General features: G+C 41.3%; 1 protein-coding gene across 1 annotated transcript in view; it reads left to right on the top strand.

Moving 5' to 3' along the window:
• Nucleotides 1–24,463, top strand: part of EMCN (endomucin) — a 57,473-nt gene extending 33,010 nt beyond the window's left edge. The window contains exons 5-12 of the mRNA XM_054990619.1: nt 383–451; nt 5,615–5,707; nt 12,178–12,228; nt 14,922–15,017; nt 16,643–16,667; nt 20,527–20,588; nt 23,470–23,543; nt 24,079–24,463. Of these exons, the coding sequence (XP_054846594.1) occupies nt 383–451; nt 5,615–5,707; nt 12,178–12,228; nt 14,922–15,017; nt 16,643–16,667; nt 20,527–20,588; nt 23,470–23,543; nt 24,079–24,084 (476 nt within the window). The 3' untranslated portion in view covers nt 24,085–24,463. The remainder of the gene's footprint in view (nt 1–382; nt 452–5,614; nt 5,708–12,177; nt 12,229–14,921; nt 15,018–16,642; nt 16,668–20,526; nt 20,589–23,469; nt 23,544–24,078) is intronic.
• The last annotated feature ends 625 nt before the right edge of the window (nt 24,464–25,088 follow it).

Raw genomic sequence — 25,088 nt, 5'->3', positions numbered from 1 at the left:
AGATTTTTCAAAATTGGCTATATCAAACGTGGTTACAGTATTTAAACACTCCTGAAAATCTGAATTTCAGATCACAGCAGTGTTACTTCTCATTCCATGCATTCTTCAGCTACAGGCTCTTTTGCAATCCCTCTAACACTTCAGGGAAAGACATTCTTGTCTCATTCCTGTATTCAGATATGCAGCGAAGGTAGTTAATTTTACTCAGTGCTTGCAACAAAATGAGCTTACACCCCCACATGGTTGGGACCTGAGGATATTCAGACAACAGAGCTGAAGAATGACTCTGGTTCCCTCCTGCTTGCCTGGTGATTATTCCTTTGACAAATATGTTTTGAGCACAGCAGTTAACACACTGTCATTTATCTTATCAAAACATCAGCAGGGAGAACCGATTCACTTCCACCGAGTTCTGCGACGACAGCATCCAAGTTGACTTCAGCAACCACCGGTAAGGCATCCTCTTTATAATCTAATTCATAATCAAATGTTGACAACTGGCCCATTAAACAATGACGGTGGCAGCTTCCCTTCTGTGCCGTGATGCTTTGTTGCAGCTTCACATCCCCTGCTGCTGACATGGGCAGAGTTCTTTTCCTGTAACTGGCTAAATATGGATCTGATGAATGGCTGCAGGGATACGTCAATGGGAAGGGTGGAGGCGTATCCGCATGCTTCAGGGGAGCATGCAGAGAACCCCTGCCATAGAGTGCTGGCCCTCCAATGGGGTGGGATATTCTGCCTCTGCCTATTATTTCCCACTAATTGTGCCCAGTGAAGGCTTCATAAAGCAGAGGATCTTTTGCTGGCAAATGGTACTCAATACAGTTCTTGCATGCAAGATCAGCTGAGTCAGTGCACTGGCTAGACTGGACAACTGAGCAGCCCCTTGAATTCAGCAACCCCACCCATACATTTTCTCATAGTTTATTTCCTCCCACCCTGTGGGGCTCCTTACTGCCCTGGATTTCTCTGAAAAGGATGCAACTCGCACTTAATGAAAGATTTGGCTTTCCTGATCTTAGTTTATATCCTCTGGCATAATTGTTAATTTATAATAATTTGAGGGATTGCTCATCCCAGGTGGACTGTCCATCTTGCGCTCTTTTGGAGGCTTTTTTGTATGGTCCCCCTTTTAAATGGAGCACATTAAGGTCTCCTCATGTTTAACTGGATTGTATTCCTCCTGCAATTTCTGCAGTTAGAGAACTATGGCACATAATGTCACAACAATATCAGTTTGACCCCTTTTATCATGCTAAATTAACATTAAGGGCCAAAACAAATTTTAAAAGTGGGAGGAAATTTTTTCTATTGAAGGCTTGGACTGATAGGAGGATTTTTACTTTAGATTAATTTAGATTAGATTAATTTTACTTTAGATCAAATGAATTAATTGATTAATCATTAATTAATTGATTATTAATTAATGTCTAATTGATTAATTAATGATAATTTTTGTCATTTTGACTTTTCCTTTTTGCCAATATTTACAACTACAACATTTGTTGCTATACAAGTATGGCCCTGCAGCACTGAGAGTTTCAATCACCCACTTTTGGAAACTCTCATTGAAAATAAAACTTACAATGTATGTTTATAAATATTTGATGTTGGTTAATAAATATGATTTGCAGAATTTTAGGAACAAGTGGAATAAGGGGTTGCCCAGTTTTACCGATGTATTGGGATAAGACCTCAAATGCTCTACTGGTTAGTTCTATGGAACTTAAGTTGAGACTTAAAAAATTATGTTTAGGGTATGTTGGATGCCCCAATGCCTTACAGCAAAGGACTAAGTACAGTGTCTAATTGCTGGTGCTGTAGTTTACAGGATGCATCTCTGAAGCATACGCTTTGGCTATCTGCAGTTATTCAAGCTTTTTTGAAGTTATTACTCAGATTACCCACTGATCTTTGAGAATGTTTATGTACTTTTAAATTACCTTCCTGCATCTGGAATCTGACGGTCGGTAAAAGTGGAACCTCCATGAGTTTACTGTGGCTAACAGACTTACATTACAACACTGGCGGGGCAAATGCCTAACCTCCCATAATTCAATGGAAGGAAGACCTTACAACTTGATCTATATTTAAACATGCAGCATATAGACAACTGTGGATAGACTCATTTTGAGATTATGGATGCTTATGTGTAGATTTCTCACTATGGTCATATGCTTATTTCTATTATGTACCAGGCTTATTTTTTATCTTTTATCTTTCTTTTCAAATAAATATTCTTTAAAAATTAAAAAGGAATAGCTTACTCTCCACCAAACACTCTGGGGAATAAAACAGTATTGCCTGCCTTCCTGAATGCAGCAAATGAAGGCAACCTCCACAAGTATGTTGGTAGGCTATCCTAGAGGAACAGACCTACCACAGAGAAAGCTGGGGGAATGGTGCGAACCTTGTTGAATACGAGTCATACGTTTAAGGTCTCACTTGGTGTATGTACACCTAATTGAACTTGGGCTACAATGTTTGGCCTGAATGAGAAGCAAGAACTTTCATCTTCATGGTGGAACCAGCCACAATATCTTCCCTAAGTCCATTAGGACAGAAAGGTAAGTTGCCAAATATACAGTCCTAGTTGGAAAGAAGGGAAAATTCCCTGCAGGAAGCAACAACACTCAATGTGCAAAATCTCTCTTATAATAATAAATATTTGATTTACAAAGTGCACGTGCCTCTTACTTCTTCAAACTGTGTTACAAATCCATTCATAACTACAATTCCTAAACATACAATAATCCAAAGACGGCGCAGTATACAAATGGACTTAGGTTTGGTAGAAACTCAGTCCAGCTCTAGTCCTTCAAATACTTCCTTTAGTTAGTTTGTTCATTCTTCTCCTGCTGTTATTTCAATCCCAGGTTCTTCCAGGTAGGTGATACCGTTCTCAATGTAAAGGGGAAAGAAGGACCGCCACGCTCAATCTGGGGCCGGCTACGAACACAGATTTCGTGCCACCTTCTTCAGGAGCGTGTCACACTCCCCCTCCGAGGAACCATCACCACTTCTTATCTCTCCCGTCCTGGACAATGGCTAGACCTGCGCTCTCTTGCGACGCAAGAGAGATAAGAAGTGGTGATGGTTCCTCGGAGGGGGAGTGTGACACGCTCCTGAAGAAGGTGGCACGAAATCTGTGTTCGTAGCCAGCCCCAGATTGAGCGTGGCGGTCCTTCTTTCCCCTTTACATTGAGAACGGTATCACCTACCTGGAAGAACCTGGGATTGAAATAACAGCATGAGAAGAATGAACAAACTAACTAAAGGAAGTATTTGAAGGACTAGAGCTGGACTGAGTTTCTACCAAACCTAAGTCCATTTGTATACTGCGCCGTCTTTGGATTATTGTATGTTTAGGAATTGTAGTTATGAATGGATTTGTAACACAGTTTGAAGAAGTAAGAGGCACGTGCACTTTGTAAATCAAATATTTATTATTATAAGAGAGATTTTGCACATTGAGTGTTGTTGCTTCCTGCAGGGAATTTTCCCTTCTTCTTTCCAACCGGTATTGTTGCAGGAACAGCCATTTTGGGGTTGCATTCTGTTATCATGGCAAATATACAGTCCTAGGCAAGGATACCATCAGATGAAGGCTGTCTGAGAAGTGTAACTGGCGCCTGGAAGTATACTTGGCAATGCTCCGGGGAGTCCCACTAAGTGCACAGAAGATCCTTATGTGTACCCCATAGGGCTTTTGCATTTTTAAAAATAGTATGCCATTTCCATTCCATCTGGTTACTAACTAAAACTGCTGTTGAAGATCTCTGAATTATTTGTTTTCAAATCTTTTGTAACAGAACAGAGGTGATGGTTTAGCTGGGGGAATGGTGCAAACCTTGTTGAATATGAGTCATACATTTAAGGTCTCACTTGGTGTACATGAAAGATTTCTTGAAAGCTGTGTTTCCTGTAGCGATTCGCTCATAGTGCTATGACTTTAATGACTTTTTAATGCTTTTGTAATCATGGATCAGTGACTGGGCCATGCTGTTTCTGCTGCTCATTTTTCTACCCTAAACACTTCTCTTTTATGAGATCTTTTCTGTTTGGTTGCTATATTTAAGCTGCAAAATGGCCTCAGGTTATATTTAGAATACATTGTTTTTGCCTGGGGCATTTAAGGAAGAAAGGGTCGCTTCGGAATAATCTGCCTGCATTTCTGCGGTAGGAATTCAGACTGATCAAAGATTCTCCCAGATATTTTTTGTGACACTTGCTGTGTAACTGACGTAAGGTCACGCGTGTGCTTTCTTCTGCACAAAATGAAACAGAGGCATTCTTAACATAGATGCAGAGGAGTTAGCCGTGTTAGTCTGTAGTAGCAAAATCAAAAAGAGTCCAGTAGCACCTTTAAGACTAACCAACTTTATTGTAGCATAAGCTTCACAAGCTTATGCTACAAGCTTCATAAGCTTGTAGCATAAGAATCACAGTTGTCTTCGTCAGATGCATGAATCTGATGAAGAGAACTGTGATTCTCGAAAGCTTATGCTACAATAAAGTTGTTTAGTCTTAAAGGTGCTACTGGACTCTTTTAGATTCTTAACATAGACAAGGCCAAAATATTTATTTCACAAGGCGAGAAGCCCTTAAGGAACCCTCTTCTGTTGTGGTTTACATCCATGATTGGCAGAATTGTATGATGCAGTTGTTGGGCTGTAAGCACTCCAGAATTCATGTTGAGGGATCTCCTGTTTAAATACGTATGTACATATGTGCCATCAAGTCACAACCAACATATGGTGACTGCAGCAAAGGGCATTCAAGGCATGTAAGAAGCAGAGGTAATTTGCCAGCGCCTTCCTCTGCAGTCTTCCTTGGTAGTCCCCCATCAAAGTACCGACTCTGCTTAACTTTCAAAATCTGATGAGAGTGGGCTGTATCATATCACCCTGTTCACTGCTGGTGAAGCAGTTTAAGATGATAAAAGGCATTCTGGGGCATTGTTGCCATTTGACTGACTAGGAGCAGTGCAGGATCCAAGAGCATCTTCAAGCTACAAACTCAAGTCTTAAGAGGAACACACCACCATCCATCAGAAGTTGAACTACCCCTAGTAGTCCATCTATCCCCTTTGAATTAAGTCTCAATTTGTTCTTCTTCATTCAGTTGAACAATAAGGTGAGGTTTATTGCATACAGAAAATGATCATATCAGGAAGGAAAAAAAAGAATGGTTCTAGAGACCGACTGACCACCACCACCACCACCAGGGAATGTTTCATCCATGGCTTTTTGCATCCTAAAAATCTGACGAAGACCCAAAGGAAGAAGTCTAATAGTGCAATCCTAAACAGTTACAGTGTGTAACTATAGGACTGCATTGTAAGAATCATGCTATCTTACTCCCATTGTGAGTTATTTCTGCATCAACTAGCCTAACCTCGTTGTAAATCGTGGTGTGATTTACCACATGGGATATTCAAGATCAATTGAGTTGGGTGTTAAGAGTGACCATATGGAAGAACTTGGGGGAATATGGAAGCATGTGGATTGTCAATAAGGTTTTGCTCCTAGTTTGGGGGGGAAAGCTTGGCCTGGTATCTGTGTTTCATATGCATTGAACTGAGGGTTGTGTTTTTTTTTTCATTTTGCAGGTCCAGCCACTAACACAACTGATGATGTCAGAGGGAATAACACATATCCAGAAAACACGTCTCAAAATACAACAACTGAGCCTCAGAGTACAAGTGAGTGAAGGAAGAGATCCTGGTCTCATAGCCAATTATAGCCATGGTTTGAGAGGCAGAAAAATGGGCTCATATTTGTTCATTCTTGACTGTTTTGTTTATTACAGATGCAGGGTGCTGGAAGGCAAAACATGAAATTACATTTGTGTGCAAAGATTACATGTTTACTTTGTAATGTGTGAACGGCCAAGCAAGTGTTGTGGTTGTTTTCTTCTCTTCAACAGCCCCCTCCGGAACAGACAGACTCCTCATTCCCTGAACTGTGCTTCACTTTATTGTCCTTCATCCATCTCATCACTTTGTTCAGGACTTCCACAGCTGCACTTGATTTGGCTGTTGGAAAGAAATAGAACTGAATATCACCTGCATATTAGTGGCACCCATCTCCAATTTCTGAGATGATCTCTCCCAATACGTAGATTCATGTAGATATTAAATAGCATGGGGGGCAAGATTGACCCTTGGGGGACCTGTAGTAGAAATTGCTCTTGCAGAACATTGCTCCTTGAACTCAAAGCCCTCAAAGGATAATGGTTAAGAAGAGCCGTAAAACAATAATGATAAATCTGATAGTCGTAGGCTGATTCTGCACACGTTGGATAATGCACTTTCAATGCACTTTATCCGTCATTTGAGGTGGATTTTTTGTTCCACACACAAAAAAATCCGTTCCAAATGATCTATAAAGAGGATTGGAAGTGCATTATCCAACGTGTGTGGAATCACTTGTTGTCTACTTCTTTGACTCTCTAGGTTGACAAAATTCTTGCAATACAATTGATCGTTGGCTGGCAGTTTTCAAAGACATGCACTGAAAACAATGATACTATCAACCAGTTGTATCCATTGCCAAAGAATATGAAGGTACCTTAAAATGAGCTATAGTTCATTTAGCCCTGTACCACCCATGCCGCCTGATAACAGCTCTCTTAGGCCTTAGGAAAAGATTCTAGATGCTACCTTAGATCCTTTAGCTGGAGATGAACATGGAATTCTTTTTATATGCAAGCCTTCTGCTCAACTACTGTTTTATACTGTCTACTTCTCTAAACCATAACAGACAGACAAAAGTATCTACCACTTTCCTGGCATCCACCAGGCTTTTCAGAAAGGGGCCAGGGCTTGTTATTGGCTGCCCTACTTCAAATGAAAGGGTTTTCCATGCCTGCAATAACAGCTGCAGCCATTAGAGGATCAGAAGAACTGGTAAGCAGCGCTCCAGTTATCCTTAGCCAGTGCAGATTCCTATTCTTTCTTCAGACTTGACCAGTTGTTGCCATGAGCTGCTTTTGCAAAGCAGAGAGGGAACTTTGTCCTAATCTAAGATTCCAGGAATCTGGGTTGTTCCATTAGAGGATATAAATGTTCAGGAATAGAAGCCCACCCACTCCTCCTCCAGGCTTGCTGTCTTCCCTGTTGCTGGACAATGCTTCCAACCAAAGTTCAGATAATACGAATCTTGACAGGCCAATGGCTGGAATCTGAATAAGGTGGTTTCATGTGTTCAGTGCAATTGCCAAGCAATTCTTTTGCAAAGCGTGTAGGGAGATATTGTCTTTGGTCCACCTTCTGTGGTGGCCCATTTTGTGGTCAAGCTCACTGCCCCCTCTCAAAATTCCAATGGTGCCTGCAGGTTCAAAAAGGTATGGGTACCAAATACATCCTATCACAAAGTTATGTGTTAATCAAAACTATAGAATTGTAGAAATAATTCATTAAATATAAGGAAGCTCTCGCTACCATAAATGTACAGTATTTCTGAGGACACCATTTATTTAAAGGAATTGTGCGCAAAATACTTTATTGATTCAGAAACTTGCAGATGGGATGGGGCCAATTTACCAAGGAACGCCTCACTTCATCTAATTTTTTTTTTAAAAAACAGCCCTGTTAATTGATGGCACTACAGGTTTCGTTTAAAGCATGAGAAGAGTTTTTCTTTTAAGAACAGGAAAATTTCTTATGAAAAAATAGTGGGTAGCTGTTAGGGTCGCCAGCCTCCAGGTAGTGGCTGGAGATCTCCCGGAATTACAACTGGTCTCCAGGCCACAGAGATCAGTTCACCTGGAGAAAATGGCTACTTTGGGGGTGTGGACTTTATGGAATTATGCCATGCCATGGTCCTTTCCCTCCCCAAGCCCCACTTTCTCCAGGTTTCAACCCCCCCCCCCCGATCTCTAGGAATTTCCCAACTTGGAGCTGGCAACCCTAGTAGCTGTCCCCCCCTGCCCTGCCCCCCACCCATGGTAGTGCACAAGATTCCAATCCATCTGACTATTTAGCTGGTTGCTCCCAAGATTCCCCAGGCCTTACATTGGATTTTTATAAGATTATTCTAATTATGCCTAATTTATCCTGGAAAAAAGCCCCTTCAGCTACCATAGTTTTAAGTAAAGTGGAGTGCTTAAAAGTGAGTGAGGAATATGGATTTTTTAATTTATTTAATAAAAACATTCTTTATAAGTAGGGGAACATTTCTGAATATAAGAATTATGTTCTTATCCCATTTTTATGTTCTGATATCAGTCTTTCTCTACTACAAGAATACTTAATGGGAGTTGTAAGATCCATTTCAGTAAAATGAAAATGAAGGATCCAACCGAATGTTTTTCTGGGTTTTGTTTTTTAGTGATATGGTGATACACCTAGCTAGCTATGGCTATGATTCCTACTTAGATTAGTTATACATGTTCCAGAGGCAGTGAAGACTAACCAGTAGAAGTTGATTAAGAGTGTTTCATGAATTTTTGCATGTTCCTGGTAGGCAGGCACACAAAAGAAGTCTGAGTAGTTAGGATGTCACTACAAAATTTATGACTTCCCTAAGATTGAGAAAAGCAGTAATATTCCTCTATGGAGTTTCTAGAGAGCAAGGGGGAACTGGAGAGCTCTTGCCCAGGTAAAAGGCTGTAAGCTTTGTTAAAGGCCAGGAAACGTCTTTCAGTTCTGTTAATCATATTTCCCATGCACCTTGGCATGCTATACCAACAAAGCAGTTCAAGAAGAGAAGGTGGGCAGACAGACTCCCAGATGTGACCATGTTATTCTAATCATATCTGACTCCTTTATTACAGACTGGAGGGCTGAGAGGTAGTTAAATTCATGTGGCATGACTTTAACTTTTATGCTATTTTAGTTACAAACACAAAAACCCAACATATCCTTCAACTTATCATAGAAATATCTGTCAGCAGAAATACAAACATTTATTCTCAAGTTAAAGTTTTCTTATTTGTCAGATCCAGGTTTCTTAAATAATTTTCTTAAAATGTGCAATTTATGAAGTGAAGTTGATCATAACTTCAACCAGGGCTTTTTTTCAGGGGGAACGTGGGGGAACAGAGTTCCGGAACCTCTTGAAAATGGTCAGATGGCTGGTGGCCCCACCCCCTGATCTCCAGGCAGAGGGGAGTTTAGATTGCCCTCCGCAATCTAAACTCCCCTCTGCCTGGAGATCAGGGGGCAGGGCCACCAGCCATCTGACCATTTTCTCTGAGGGCAACCCACTGAGTTCCACCACCTCTTTTTCCAGAAAAAAAGCCCTGACTCTAACCTATTTCTTACAGTAATGTAATTCTATAAGGTGCTTGAGAGAGTTAGGTTTCATGTTCCTAACTATTCAGTAGTTACAAGAATACAATCTTGGTTCTCCAAAAATGGTAGGATAACAGTAAAATCCTAAACAGAATTATCCTATATCTAATGCTGAATCTGAACCCCATGTGAATCGATAGACCCAAAGAATGGGGCCAAGTCCAGATAGAGGGAATTTTTCTGCAGACCTGGGAGATCCCAGGATTTGTAGGAAAATGTGACACACAGACCCCCCACACACACACACACACACAAAGTGGAGTTTAAATCCCTCCCAAAGACAGGAATGTGTAATGGAGTGTACCCTTTGGGGTAGCTGCGTCATGGGTGGAGAAGCAGGAACTACTGCGGCTGCCTAAACTGAGGGTGACACAGAGAGATGGAGCCATCAGCACACAAGCCAGGCAGGCAGAAAGGAGGACGAGAGAGTTGGGGCCTCCATTGCCTATGCCAGGTAGGTGGGGTAAGAGGAGGGAACTACAGCTGCTACTACATGAACAAGGCAGACAGAGGCAGGGGGAGCTGGAGCCACCCTGCCACTATGTGAACATTGGCGGCAGCTATGCAGGTAAGTGGCACATGAAGGGGGAGGATGGGATTCCCAACCACAAGTCTCACAGGGGTTCCTGCTTGTACCCCTGTAAGTCCATTGAAATCAGTAGTATTAGAAGGGTATAACTATGTTTATGATTGCACTGCAAATTGCGGAGTATAGATGGTTAGAGACTGCAATATGCAAATGGTTTGCTTGAAATATTCTGGATGATCAATAGAATTAATGGCATATGTTACCCACAGAGTCAAGATGACCAGGTTCAATGTTTACCAATTCAAAATTTATTTATTTATTATTTTATTTATTCAATTTATATACCGCCCATCCCAGGGGCTCTGGGCGGTGAACAGTTAAAATTGATAAAAACAAAACTAAAATCAATATACAAATAATAAAACAAATTAACAAGGTGCAGTGGTGGGGAGAACCTTCCCCACCCCAAAGGTGGGAGGCCTTGCAATTTATTTAAACACAACTATGAAACATTCCCAAAGTTATCAATACTGGATCAGTAGCCAGTGACCCCAGCACAAGGTCCTACTCACAATCCCTTGGTAAAGTACACAGACAGTTCTGTGGATTTGGCCAGAGGCTAGACCTGGAACAGTGTCCAAAATATCCAAAAGGCCTTGCCACAGCAGGACTCTTCTTGTGAAGATGCTGTCTGAATCCTGGAGCTTGCTTGTTGCCCTAGGAACAGTTCCTCTTTTCTCCTAGCAAGATGAAGTGGGGCAGCTCTGTACTAGGGTGCTGGTCTCAAAGAGTCAACGAGTTCAGCTGCCAGCAATTCCTGTTCTTTGCTCTCCCTTGCTTCTTCAGCTCTTGTCAGTTACTGCAGTTCTCCAAAAGAGAAATATTCAGCTCTTCCAGCTAGCAGATTCAGCTCTATGATCTTCTTAGCTCCAAAGCTTGGAAATAAGCTTTGCTTTCCAAAAAGCAGCAGCTTCAGCTCTCTTCTCTTTCTCTCTCCAGTCTTTCCAGCTAGCCTAGTCCTATATTATACCACCCCTCCTATTCATGGTGACCTCTTTTTTATATACATGCCCCATGGGCCTTTGCTAAACATGCAAATTAAACAACCCTAGGTACGGCTCAGTTATCTGCTCGTTTGGTCTATCTACGTATCTGCAGTCTATTAATCAGGCCTAGGTCCTAGGCCCCAAACCCTTTTTCCAGTACGGGTTTACACATATAATCCAAACAACTTTTACTTAGAGATTTAAACAAATCCAGATGTGAGTGACTCCTGTGTCTGTAAATATCTTCAAACATAAAACAAATAATTCATCCCAAGGATGTAAAGAAGTGGATGTGAGTTTGTTTGATCTTTTGGAATTATCCAGTGAACTGGATAAATCTTTTAATATAATCTATATAATCTCAAAATAGTTGAAACTGAGAAATTATACCACAATACTACAAAGGCAAAAATGTATATTAAGCACAAGATTATTACCTAGGCAGTAGATGTCTGAAGTTTAAGGAAATGTTCCTTAATAGAATATTGCTAACCAGCATAAAATCAATATTAACTCAAAAATGTTAGGATCAGTTAAAAATGATCTAATTTTAATGACGCCACTACCATCAGTAGGGAACGGCATCAAAACCTCTAAAAAGCATTACGTAGAACATCTGGTACTGCCAGCAAATAAAGTTTCTTAAACTATATTGATACTTCCATCTGCAAACCTGAGAACCAGGGTTAGTTGGATTCAGTTAGTTAAAAAGCTAGGCAATCCATCTTAGACCACATCCAGGCTGCTAATGCTTTTCAGTTTCAAATACTCTGTCCTGTGTATGTTACCTCATGGCTATAGTGTAGGTCTGGTGATGAGAAGGCCTTGTCTGTGGATCAGACTATATTGCTTGGCACCCAGGGCTCAAGGCCAGATCTCTGCCAAGGAGCTGGCAGAATTGCTGGGGCAGTGGTGCAGGAGAAGACAATAGGCACGGCTTATGCCCATTTTCCTGCACAGCCACTAGCTCAGGCCAAGCGTGTCTGGCCAAGTACAACCCTTCACATTCCATTGGTTTGTAGGCATACCTGTATCTTCACATTCATATGTTGAATCCGGGGGGGGGGGGAGGGTGCACTCGGGCCTACCTCTGGACTATACATTGCCATGGAAAACGTACATAGAATTAAAACAGCTCATCTCATCTGACCTATATTATTATTATTCTTTAGACCACATCTGACAGCAGAGGAGAAAGCTGGCTACAGTTGTATTCAAGGATTAGTTATCTTTTTCAAAGAGCAAAAACCCTCGACAGTGAACTGCAAATCTTTAATTTGAATGGCAATTTTCTTTCCTAGGAAGCAACTCCGAAAACACAGACAAGAGGCTAGATACTCCTTCTTACTCCAGTGAGTAAACTTGGTTCCTCCTTCACCCCAGTTCCCCCCTTAGTAATTTGTGGGAAGAAATGGTTGGGCTTTATAGTTGACAAAATGAAACTGTCAGCCTCATCTCAGTCCTCAAAAAAAAATCTGCCTGTCTTGTCTGAGATTCTATGAAAGAGAGCCAGGAGATAATCAACCCTGAAAAAACCTTGCAGCGTTTTCACCTTTGCCTTCCACGTTTATGCCTGAGGAAGGAGGTCAAGGCAATATAAGTGAGAAGCCTGAACCACAATATCCTTAGAGAAGGCGGAGAAAACAATACGAGCACCTAAATGACTCGCCTTCCTCAGACCTTTCATTTAACAAAATAAAAGCATTCAAGGCAAACCGTTTGCCATGTGCAGCCTTCCAGTGTTATCTACAAGCTGCTCTATGATTGCCAACTCTAGCTTAGGAAATTCCTGGAAATCTGGGAGCAATTCCTGAGGTAAACAGAGGAGGCTTAGCAGAGAGGTGATGCCATAGAATCCACCCTCTGAAACTGCCATTTACTCCAGGGGAAGTGATCTCTGTAGCTTGGTAATCAGTTATGAGAGAACTTGAGGCCCCATCCTGGCTGTAACTGTTGATATGCAGGTGCTGCCTGCTCACTGTTATGCACAACAATAAAACATAGCATGTCTCCATTGTAGGATTTATTTTGAAAGGGACGGATAGTTACGAGGTCCCGTTAGCCTCCTGGTGGGAGGCAGAGGACCTGGCATTTACCTTTTTTCCAGGACCTTGATGGTCCTCGCAGCTCGCTGCAGAGCACAGGAGCACTCTTGGGGGGGGGGGGATGACATCACTCCCAGGAGTGACGTTGTCACGCTGCCCTAGGAGTGTGCCCAGGAAGCCTTTCCCCGTGCCTTTCTCCCCCACCGGCTAGGTAAGTGGAGGCTGGGGATGGAGACTGAAAGTGGGGGATTTCCCCACCCAGGGCAATGGGATCCCTAGACAGATACTGGCCTCTGTTTGGGTGTTTATTTATGTGAAAATGCATATACGAATCAAATAAGTAAATACACACTGAACATTAATAGAACGCAGGACTCCTGAAATGTCATTTAGAGCAGAGAGAGAGAGAGAGAGAGAGATCAGTTACCACTAGAAGGCCTACCAACAGAGGCCTGTCACACTCTGTTGTTGACTACTCAGAAATATGTGGCAGACCCTTGTGATACTTTGGTGTATCAAAACTAGAATATATTTACAAGACAGAAAAATAATACTACAAAAGAGTATAAGGTAGGATTGCAGGTTCCCCAGTGAAGGTGGAGAATCCTACCTCTCATTTCCCTCCACCTCTTGGAGCACAGCAGGAGTAAAATTTTAAAAATGGCTGTTGGGCCAATGGTATTAAGCCGCTTCCAGGTTTTTCCTGGAAATGATGTCACATGGCTCTAATGCTAGGAAAAGAAAACCCAGATTTGGTTGGTTGGTTGGTTGGTTTCATTGGACTTATAGTCCACTCTTCCTTCAAACGGGCTCACATTAAAACATATTAAAAACAAGATTCAGTGCAAGAAGGCAGCTACATAGCAGCCCATATATGTGATGTCAGTCGTCTCTAGGAACAAACAATAAACAAAAAAACAACACAAGAGTTTCTGGTAATTCCTAGGCAGGCATGTCGACACTTCTAAGTTTTTCCCAAAACTGACATTACAGCTGATAGCTGCCACCCATGTCCTCCCAGCCCCTGGTCTTCTGCTGGTTGCCAGTCCTGGCAACCCTAATATGGGTATGTTCCGCACTAGCCGTAAATTTCACACTTGGTAAACCATCTGCAAAATCGTGAGTTCTGCAGGTATCCAGATTTAGGACATTTCCAGCCAACCTGTAGAACTCACTGTTCATAAATTACAGTGAGTGCATGTATAATCCATGTACAATATACACTTGGTTTTTCTTTATATGTGCATTGAGTAATTCTCATGTACAGCTCAATGAATGATTTAAACCCCAGTCCTTGTACTGATCACTAGTTTCATTTATAAAGAGAGCATGTGGTGGCTCTTTTTATAAACAGATGTACATACAGGATGCACATGTGTTCACTGTAATATGTGAAAAAGGCTAGAGGAAATGAGATTTTATACAGAAAGCAGCAGTTCTAGTACACAGCAAGCAAAATCACATAATGTGATGGCTTGTTTATACACACATTTCTATACACATATTTATGCTCATTAGAATTCTGTGACTGTGATTGCTATTATTTCTTATAATTCTGCTGTTGTATGCCATTAAAGGTTCTTGATTGATTGATTGATAATTCTGCTGTTCTGTATTTTGAAGGGAAAGGTATTATTAAACCTTAAGGCCTGACAGAAGACCAGTTTACCTTCTGTCATAAAGGCTGTAAGCCTGCCACCTAGGGGATGTACATGGACAAGGAAACTGCTTCACTGGGTCAGATGTTCATTATTGCATCTAGCTACCATATATTCGGCCAGGCAGGAATTCTCCAGAGTTCTGGGGAGAGACGCTGCTTTCCCAAGGCTTGCTACCTTTAAACTGGAGGTGCCAGAATTTGACTCCGGGACATTTTGCATGCAAAGCATATGCTTTACCACTGCGGCCTGTCCGCTCCCCAAAGACATAACTACTGGGTTATTTGTATTTTTTGGTGACATACACTAATTAAAATAAATGTTCTGTATTAAATGTTGCAGGCATTCTTTTGCCAGTCATCATAGCTCTGATAGTAATAACCTTCTCAGTATGCATTCTGGTGGCTTTATACAGGATCTGCTGGAAGACAACTCCAGGTCTGTATTCAGTCTTTAAAATAAATAAATCAGATATTTCCGCATTCTTGGAAAATTTTCTGATTGTGTAGAGACTTCTGCTTCGTGTTTGGGTGGCCCCATTGTGCGGTTTTTGTTATTTGCACAGGGGCAAGCCGGCTAACTATTAGATATAGTTACAAGAAAGGATTCATAAAGATAAGGGAGAGCAAAAATTCTTCTCCCCCACATCTTGGAACTGGTTCACCACCACCCTTGGCTCATCTCTGCCCAGTCCCCAGCTTTCCCCATTCCTCCTCTAACTCCAATTCACTTTCTCTTTCTTCTTTTCGTCTTGTTGGTGGCCACCACCACTGATTGCAACATTTTTTGTACCATTTAGGGCCAATTTATTATGGCCTGTGGTCCAAAAATGGAGAGCCCCCCACCCCAGCTGATCCAGAGCCAGGAGGCAGAGACTGGCACCAGCAGTAGGTGTGTGCACAACATTTTTTTTTTTAGAAATCCAAATCCAGGTTTCAGGGATCTCAAATCCAAGATTCCTGAAATCTTGGAATGAGTCTTTGATTGGTTTAAGACAGATCAGAGAATCCAAGATCTATTTGGCCACTATTCCCTATGGGGAAAACTATGGGGGGGGGGAGTATCCGAGGGGCTAGAGGCAGAATTTTTCAAGCAAACTCCACCAAATTTTCAGGGGGCCTTTGCCTGATGGTCCTCTAAAGCCCCTCCCCCATGTTTCAGGAATACTGGACCCCAGGGTCCACCAAAACCAAACAGAAGCAAGGGACAGTATTGCAACTTAGCCTAACTGAACCATGTCATTTATAGAGGCCAAGCAGAGAAGGAGAGCTCCTGCATGGATTGGCCACTGACTTCCCCTCTCCCTGCTTTAGTCCCCACTTCCTCTTGCCTTTCTCCCCCCTCTCTCCCTTCTGGAAAAAAAGCAGGTGAAACCCAGGAAGGAGACAGCTTGAGGCTGAAACCATGTTTACCAGCTTTATCTGGATTGATCTGGAAGTCTGGATCTGGGTTCCCGGATAGGATCCCAGAGTTGCTGACTTGATTTAGGAAAGCTGGATTTAGCCAGATTGGCAAAAAAGAACCCCAGCTTTTCCCCTGAATCATGATGGCACACCCCTTATATAAGAATATAAGGAAGATATAAGGTATATCTCTGCAATGTAAGGGGCTAGAGACTTACTTTCTTTAAAATATGAAAGGTGGGAATTCAGATAATTTGCTGTATGTATTGTAACAATGGTAGATTGATAGAACACATGAGCATTTAAAAAAGAAAGCAAAACCAGGAGGGGGGATGGAAAGGGGGAGGATTTGTTCAATGATGACGACTCTCCAGTCATTGAAAAGTGGGTTGGAGATGGGTGGCAGTGGGTGGGACAAACAAAGCCAAAAGAAACATTTGACCTGAGGAAAAAAATCAACTCAAAATGGGCTTCCAGAAAAAGATTAAGGTACAAGTTTTCTCAAAAGAACCAGAAAAGGGGAAGGGACCTGAAATGAAAACTAAAGGCAAAATATGTGTGGAAATCGAAGCAATACGGTGGCGGAACTGATAGGAAAAACCCATGTGGAAAACTCCCTAGTGAAGGAATGTTGAGATAATACGAATTTCCTTCTTCCAGAGCGACAAGAGAATGAAACCGAACAGTAAGTTGTCCTACCCTCTTGTTTGATCATGCTAAAGCAAATGTGTTATAATAGTGATCTGTCTAAGAGCTCGGTTATTGAAAAGAACAATGGTATGAGACCAAAGAGAGGGATGCAGCTGATACTACAATTTCTGCATTTTTGATTCAGTGCATCAGCAGCCCAATCCTACAGCAGCTCAGCAGTTACATGTTTTGTATACGTCTCAAGAGAGACCAGTCCAAAATTAATGCCATATAACAGCTTTATTGTTGGTAAGAAGTTGAAATACTAATGCCCAGCATGATGCCCATAGGTGCTGTGGCACCCACCGGTGTGTTTCCTGTTCCTCACTTGCTTCTTCCCCAAAGCAAAGAGCCATTCCTGACTTGCTTCCGTTTCAATGCAGTAGGAAGTGCTTCAGAAGAGCCCAAAGAGCACCCATTTGGAAACACTGGCCTCCATCATAGGAGCACACTTGGCTTAGAATCTTTTAACATTTTGTGGAGTATTCCCCCAAACTCTCAATCAAGCTAGACATGGAGTACAAAAAAGAGAGGAGAAAAGGATGTTCCAGGGTATGATAGGAAAGCCCCATTGTAGTTTCCTAAAATGCAGTGTAGGAGATGTTGCAGACTTAATGAGATTAGAGGATGTTAGGTGCTCTTGTAGATTTTAGTTTTCCATCACTGTCTAGGATGTTTTGACTCAGTGAGTCTGGCAGTTTGCTTTTAAGTTCTTATATAAATCTACAAACATGATTCCCCCCCCAACTTTCCTAGCTAATTTACTGTTTTCAGTCTTGAGGGATAATTTATGAATAAATGGCTATATGCTCAGAATATATCCAAGAACAAATAGTTCTTGCAATAATTTGCAACAACTGGTGCTGGTCTATGTAACATCTTCTATGTAAACTGGCTACACCCTATAATCTCTGTCTCAGATACAGAATTTAGTGAAATCTGATTTCCCCCCCTTTTTTTGGCAAAGCTCTGAGTAAGAAGTTTTGAAACTTAACCTTTTTTTAAAAAAAAAGTCAATTTAGGTAGAATAGGAATGACATGAAAGCTTGTATAAGATGGATTTTTATGGGATACGCCTATATTCTTTGTATATATTCAGTGTGTTGTCTAATCTAGAGTGATCAGATCATTTTTAAATAAAAGTTTAATTAATACATTGTTTATTGGCTGGGAAATACAGAGTTTCTCTTTGAACCAGGAACAAAGAAATGAGCCAACGTCAATATCCTCCTTAGAGACTGAGGGCTGTGCCCTGCAAAGGTTGCATGTTTTGAGGGAGCATTCAGTTACCCAGCAGCACTGTGATTTAGAAGTTCATGTGTTGCTTTAATTCAGTTTAAAATGTTTTAATCTCCATGTGGATGTTTAAATGCACCTTCGTAGGTGGGTCCTAGCAACCACCACAATGCAGAACAGATTTCAAGTACCACCAAAGGTTAGAAGAACATAAAAGAAAAAAAGGCAATGTTCTTTCTTTTCTTTTTTTTAAGCCAGGCATAATTTGGAAATCTCACAAGCTATGTTAAAACACATGAATCCTTTAGAAGGCAGAGAACAGCAGTAAAGACAACAAGAGTGATCTTTATAGTAGCAAAGTAAGAAATTGATTTGAGGTGGTGCTCTAGGGAAAAATAGTAGACAGTAAGTATGTCTATGTCTGTCTAGATTTGGGCACAGCACCTTTGTCACTGAAACAGCAACACTGCAGTCTCCATTGCATCAGCTTCCAATTACTTTTATCCCTTAATGACATGCATTCTACTTCAGGCATTCAATATACATCTGAGAATCATACCTGAGAATGTTTAAAGGTTGTTGTTCTAATGTGTTATCACATTAAGAAGAGACCATTCCTAAGAACACATCCTGGCCGTTTCCACATGGCCCCCCGCTGCTCGTAACAACCCGGAAGATCGCGCAAAAAATGCAGAAGAACGCGTTTTCTCGCGTGAGAAAACGCGATCTTCCAGGTTGTTACGAGCAGCGGGGGGCCATGTGGAAACGGCCCAGGATAAAATGAATGCTGAACAAAACAGGAGCGCTATAATAACAGCACTTGCACAACCGGTTGCCTAGTTCTGTATGCAGTGCCTCCTGTTGCTTGAAAGACGACATTACAATATCCACCTGGAAAATACACAGATTTGGGCCCTGAAAAACATATTGATTTATGCTCCGACAGATGCAACTCAGGAGATCGGATCTGTTGAGAATATTTTTTCGAGGAGTTGTAAGGAGAGGAGGCAGTTTTGATCTGATCAGGTGGAGGAGGAGTTTTATAGATTTGGGGATATGAAAATTTTAATTAATAGCAAAAAATAAAAACACTTTCCCCAGTGCCATTTTCTTATCCAAACCAATCACCAAAGCTGTGGAGCTCAGAGTTTATATTGAAGGAGGGGAATGAATTAAAAATCCAAAGCAAAGGAAAAGGCTAGGCCGCCTCTCCACATGAATATATGAAGCAGCCTTATTCTGATAATTGATCTTTCAAGGTCAACGTTGTGTACTCTGATGGGTCTCAGGCAAAGGCCTTTCTCATCACCTACTGCCCAGTACAATCCACTGGAGATGCTGGCAGTTGAATCTCTTGGATATTCTGCATACAAAACAGATGGTCTGCCATGGCTGAGGCCCTGCCTCAGCCCATGCTCCCTTGTTACAATTTACTGAATTTCAGTAGTTGCCCTATATTACCTGTGTGGCCATTTGCAACACTGGGATTCATCAGAGGTAGATCGTTTTCTGTTTCAGCTAGTTTACTTAACTCCTGTATGGAATCTGGGAATAAATTATGCCTCAAATCACCACAGACATTATCTTCTTCCCAGATTTTAAGTATTTCCCTGGATCTTGTAAATAGTTTCTGTGGTTACTAAATATTATACAGTTCAGCATAGATGAGGCCATAGTTGTGCCGTTCTCCCAAGATAAGTACCCACTGCTGTGCTTTTTCAGGCTAACAAGACATGGATTTCCCAAGGAATTTGTTTTTAATCCTTACTGCACCTGGTCTCTGTCGGCAGCTAGTATACAAAATACCACAGGCTGTAGTCCTGTGTAGTACTGGAGTAAGATCCATTGAACTTTACGGGTTGGATCCCACAGATCTGCTTGGCTAGTAGAATTACTTTTCTCCAATGGAAGAAGCCTTTCCCTGAGACAACATATTTGGAGAGTGTCTTGAGAATACTTGAGAACATTTCTTCTATTGCGCCTCTGCTTGTGTACGTCTGCTGGCAGAATGAATGTGTAGTATACAGCCCAGTGGGGCTTACTTCTAAGTGGGATTTACTTCTGCCTCCTCTCATACTGGCCAACCTGCCATTAGAGGTCCTCTTCCCAAACCCTGTTCTCTGTGCTCTTACCTGCAGAGCTGAAGCTGGTGGTGACTAGAAACAGGGCTTTTCATCTTGCCTTTGGAATGTCCTGTTCCTTGAGGCTTGCCTGGAACCTACTTCAGAGTTTTTTAGGCACCAGTTCAAAACATTTTTACCCAGGCTTTTAATTAGGAGTTTCTACATTTTTAGCTGTTTTTAATACCTGCTTCTAGCCCAAGGACAGTTTCATGAATATCGTTTTAAACTGCTCAGAGTTGTTTTATGCCCCTGGCTTGTGTTTGTTAGCTTGTTTTGAATATTGATAATTTATTTTGTTTTTATGTTTTTATCAGTGTTTTGGCTTGTGAGCTGCCTTGCAGAACTCTTTGGGGAGACTCTCATTTTTCTAAATAGATAAATAATAAGTAACTATGCACTGAATCACGGTGACAACCAATCACACTGAATCCAGTTCCAGAAACGTATTCCTTTTTCTTCACGGTGATAATTGTCTATTTAAATGTTTCCCAACAGCACTTCATTAGATAAAGAGAATGTGAAATTAATTTCTGTTAAGACAACTTTTTCAGAGTCTGGTAAGTTGGGTTCCTTAATGCTTGTTCATCGCTGATTAAGATGGGACCTGGAAAGGAATGAAGAGAAGTCTTTTTAAAACTAGAAGGTTAATTACAAATTATACTTCAGGTTTTGCTAGTGTAAAATTAACACCAACAGATTCTCTACAGACCTTTGAATGATAATTTGCCACAAAAATTGGTCCTGAGTTAAGGCCTTCATTGATTTCAATTGGAGAAGTAAGCAGATGCTTAAATATTTCCCAGTGAAATTAATGGGTTTTGAATGTATTGGCTTGTGCCTTTTGTTTTTAAGGAAATTGGGAATGTAAAAAAAGAGGTAAAAGCTGACATAACAGACAAATATTATACACTGTTCTAAAAATCTCATGGTACCAATATAGATAGGATAAACATCCTGCAAGGTTCCATCTTGTCCCCCATGCTATTTAACTAGGGTTACCCTCCCAGCGAGAGAGGGGTCCAGCACTCACCTTGTCTTCCATCCCGGGAGTGATGTCATCGCACTGCCCCGAGAGTGCTTCTATGCTTCTCAGTGAGCCAATTTGGGCCCCAAATGGACCCAACTGAGCCCAGCTAGGGCCCATATTGGCCTGTTGCAAAGTGCAGGAGTGTTCTCAGGGGTGGCACAATGATGTCACTCCCGGGAAATGACATCATCGCACCATCCCCGGAGCACACCCAGGAAGGCCATTCCCATGCCCCCCCCTCATTGGCCAGGTGAGTGATGGCGGGGGTGGGTGGAGGGTGGGAGCAGGGAACATGAACCCCCTGGGAGAAGTTATCCAGTTATTTGGATGAAGTGCCACCAATATACAGGTGACACCCAGCTCTGTTCTTCTTAAAAGCTAACCCAGGTGGGTCAGCAGAGGTCCTGAATAGTTGCCTTGAGAAAGTAATGGGATTGATGAGGGCTAATAAAATCAAAAAGAGTCCAGTAGCACCTTTAAGACTAACCAATTTTATTTTAGCATAAGCTTTCGAGAATCAAGTTCTCTTTGATTCTCGAAAGCTTATGCTAAAATAAAATTGGTTAGTCTTAAAGGTGCTACTGGACTCTTTTTGATTTTGCTACCACAGACTAACACGGCTAACTTCTCTGCATCTATGAGGGCTAATAAACTGCGGAAAGGCAGGTGGTGACTAGCGGCAGGGCATTTTCTGTGGTGGCACCTTGCCTTTGGAACATCTTTCCATTTGAGGCTTGCCTGAGACCTACTTTACTTTCTTTTAGAAATTAGGAGTTTATCTTACATGATTTTAATTAAACACATCAGTTGAAATACAAGTTGCGTTTCAGGGCAACTTGTTTTCCATCACTGATTTTCTCATTCAGCTTTACCAAGACCACAAGGTTCAGTCGAACACAGGATGCCACTGATGTAGAGTTATTAACGTGCATCAGTCGGACAATCACATTCTCTAGTGTGTCTTTTTAAAATTCTTTTTATTTTTACAAAATGGGGAAAGCATTGCCTCAGGGTGCTTCTAAATCGCCAGCCTTGGCTATGAGTTCTCTTTTTGCTACGCAATTGCTTGATAATCTCTTTACTGTACAATGTCGTATGCATACTATATTTGGAACCTGTCTGAGTCATAACCACTTGAGGAACATTATTTTTCTCTTTCCTCTCACACTCCAGTTAATTTGATTCATGTTTAATACAGGCCGTTTCCACACGCTGTTAAAGAGATGGCCCACTCACTGAACTCTGGTATTTTATTTTCACTCACTCCATACGTCTCCGATTTCAAAGTGGAAGCAGGCAATTTGGCTTCTGTTTTTTCAGTGTCTTTTCTGAGAACAGAATTTCCCACACTTTCCTGTGCGGGCTAAAAGACGCTGAAAAAAGGAAGCCAAACTGCCTGCTTCCACTTTGAAATTGGAGACGTATGGAATGAGTGAAAAAAATCACTAGAGCAGAGAGTGGGCCGTCTCTTTAACAGCGTGTGGAAACGACCACAGTTTTATGTTGGAATTCTGAAGTTTAATAGGAAGTTATTTCTCCCCCATCCCTATCAGAGTATGGAGTTCCTATAAAGAACTCATTTCTTTTCTAAACATAAGCCAAGTGTAAGTTTGTTATTTTCTTTCTCACACTTAAGGTCCAACTATGGATTCCTTTAAATAGGTTTCTGGGGCCAATATGCTCATTAATAATATATCCCTCTCCTTTTGTCAATTCGGTTCACTTGTCCACTAAAAACGGTTTTTCCCACTGTATTTGTTAAGTCTTGCTATGTCCTATTCATCTTTATTTTCCCTCTGGCTTATGCCAGTTCTTTTGACCTTTGTTTCATGTAACTTGCTTTTACAATGCAATCCTAATCACAGTTATACCCTTCTAAGTCTATCGAAGTCAATAGTCTTAGAAGAATGTAAATCTGTTTAGGCTTGCACTATTAAGTATTCCGATATCCTTGGAGTCCTCCGATGAATAGGAATTGCAAGATTGCTCTCTCTTCAGGAATTCAGTAGACATTTATGCTATTAAGACTAAGTTTAGCCGTACACTCCTGAACGGAGGTACACTTTTCTAAGGTCATTGACCTCAATGAACTTAGACAGATGTACTCCGATTAGGTTTGCCCTGGAAGGTTCTTCCAAGAAGGCAAACATCACAGCATTGGAATGTTCCCCAACATGCTGCTATGTAAAGTAATGTGGAATTAGCCTGGGCAAGATGGTTTTTGGAAATGTTGTACTTGATCTTATTTTGCAGCTGTGTGCTATGCACATAATATTTGGGATACACATGTCTGGATGTATATTTATTTTATGGCTGTCCTCCCACTGCAATGGCCTATGGCTGATACAATAAACTTAGGTTTTATTACATTTCCGGGTGAGATTAATTTACTCGTATCTTCTGTTTCTTAGGAGAACACTCCTCTCTGGGGAAGAATAAAACTCGGCAGCATGATGATTCCTCTTCACATTTGGGCAACAAATGTGTACGTTCAGTGTTTTCCCTCGGTTTACTGAAAGTTGAATGACAGTGCCATCCTAAGTAGCTATACCTTTCTAAGACCATTAAGTTCAATAGACCTTGAAGGGAGTGACTCAGTTTAGTACTGCACTGCTAATTTCTCTCGTACTTTTATTGTCATTCAGTATTTCTTGCTGCAGCCTCTCAACTAGCAACCATAACAGAGCTATACATTTCCGTCCAATTGCCAGCCACCCCCAATGACTCTTAATTGTATGGAACAAAGTGGTGCAAAGTCGCTGTGCTGTTCTTATCCCCTGCTTGCTTGCTTGCTTTATTTATTTCTTATTTATAGTCTGTGTTTCTCACTGAGGGTGGATTATGGAGAAAGAGAAAAGAAGTAATTATAACCATATAGGACATCCAGTGAACATTGCAATAGGACTGGTGTTGGTGGAGAGTGCCATCAAGTCATAGCTTACTTATGGCAACCCCTTCATACAACTGGCTCAGAATAATCCTATGAGGGGAAATAACTGTGAAACCTTGGTGCTTTTCAGGTGTGAAGGAGTTGTATTTCATGGTTTCTTGCTGGATTCAGTCACCAAAACAGAAATGCTCCCTGGAACAGTGTGGATCAACAGACAGTTAGAATATACGCATTTAACTGCTGTATATCATGTTATTCGGAACTGCATCCTTCTCCCAACTTTGCCTGCTGTTTTCCATTGGAAAGCCTCTTTTCCTTTTTGTTTGTGGGTAACTACATAACTGGTGTATAGTATATATTTATTGCTTTCCACCTGTGTAAAAACACTGAAAGTTCATATCTTACTCATGCAAAAGCATTAAATATTTGACTATTGGTTTTGTACATAAAAATATTCTTCCTATAAAAGGAGTAAAATGTTAACGTTTTCTTGAACTTCCAATAAATGTTTCATACCAACAACTCCTTCTGCATGCTAGACTTCTCATTTTTCCAAGAAGTCAAGCTGAAACCAATGCAGTCAGCTTGGCTACGTTCCCTCCACACCTCTTCCATGTAATGGTGGTGACAGTTTATTTATTGTGCTCCGTACTCAAACAAATTGAGGACTGAAGAGTGCCGGTGCTGTCGTCACCAAGGGTATCATTGGTAGCATCACAGTGCCAGCCCTTTAAAAAAATTCTTTTTGCACATGTTAAATCAATACCTCAATGCATTGCTAGAATGCTGGAGGGGGTCTCTATTCCCAGAATTTCTTCCTCTCCGCCCCTCTCTGTGTATCTGATTGATGATTTGGGCTCTGCTCTTCCCCCTATGCAATATTCCAACTGCTACAAACATGGGAAAATGAAAGCAGTAGGGAATCACTAATCTCCAACACACTTGCAAACCATAGGTGTATCAATCCAACATTGAATGTAGTAAAATAAATTTTTAAAAATAAAGAAATAGGATGGGGGAGAGGGGAGAGATGGAAAGTAAGGGAGAAGGAATGGCTGGACAGACAAGTGTGGTCAATCACAAAAAAAATGGGCTGGCAGGAGGTAGGAAGGGGGCAGAAGAGGGTGGAACTCTAAACGC

This window comes from Eublepharis macularius, chromosome 10 (genome assembly GCF_028583425.1).
Source record: "Eublepharis macularius isolate TG4126 chromosome 10, MPM_Emac_v1.0, whole genome shotgun sequence".
In the NCBI taxonomy this organism is placed as follows: Eukaryota; Metazoa; Chordata; class Lepidosauria; order Squamata; family Eublepharidae; genus Eublepharis; species Eublepharis macularius.
This window is presented reverse-complemented; position numbering and strand designations above follow the sequence as displayed.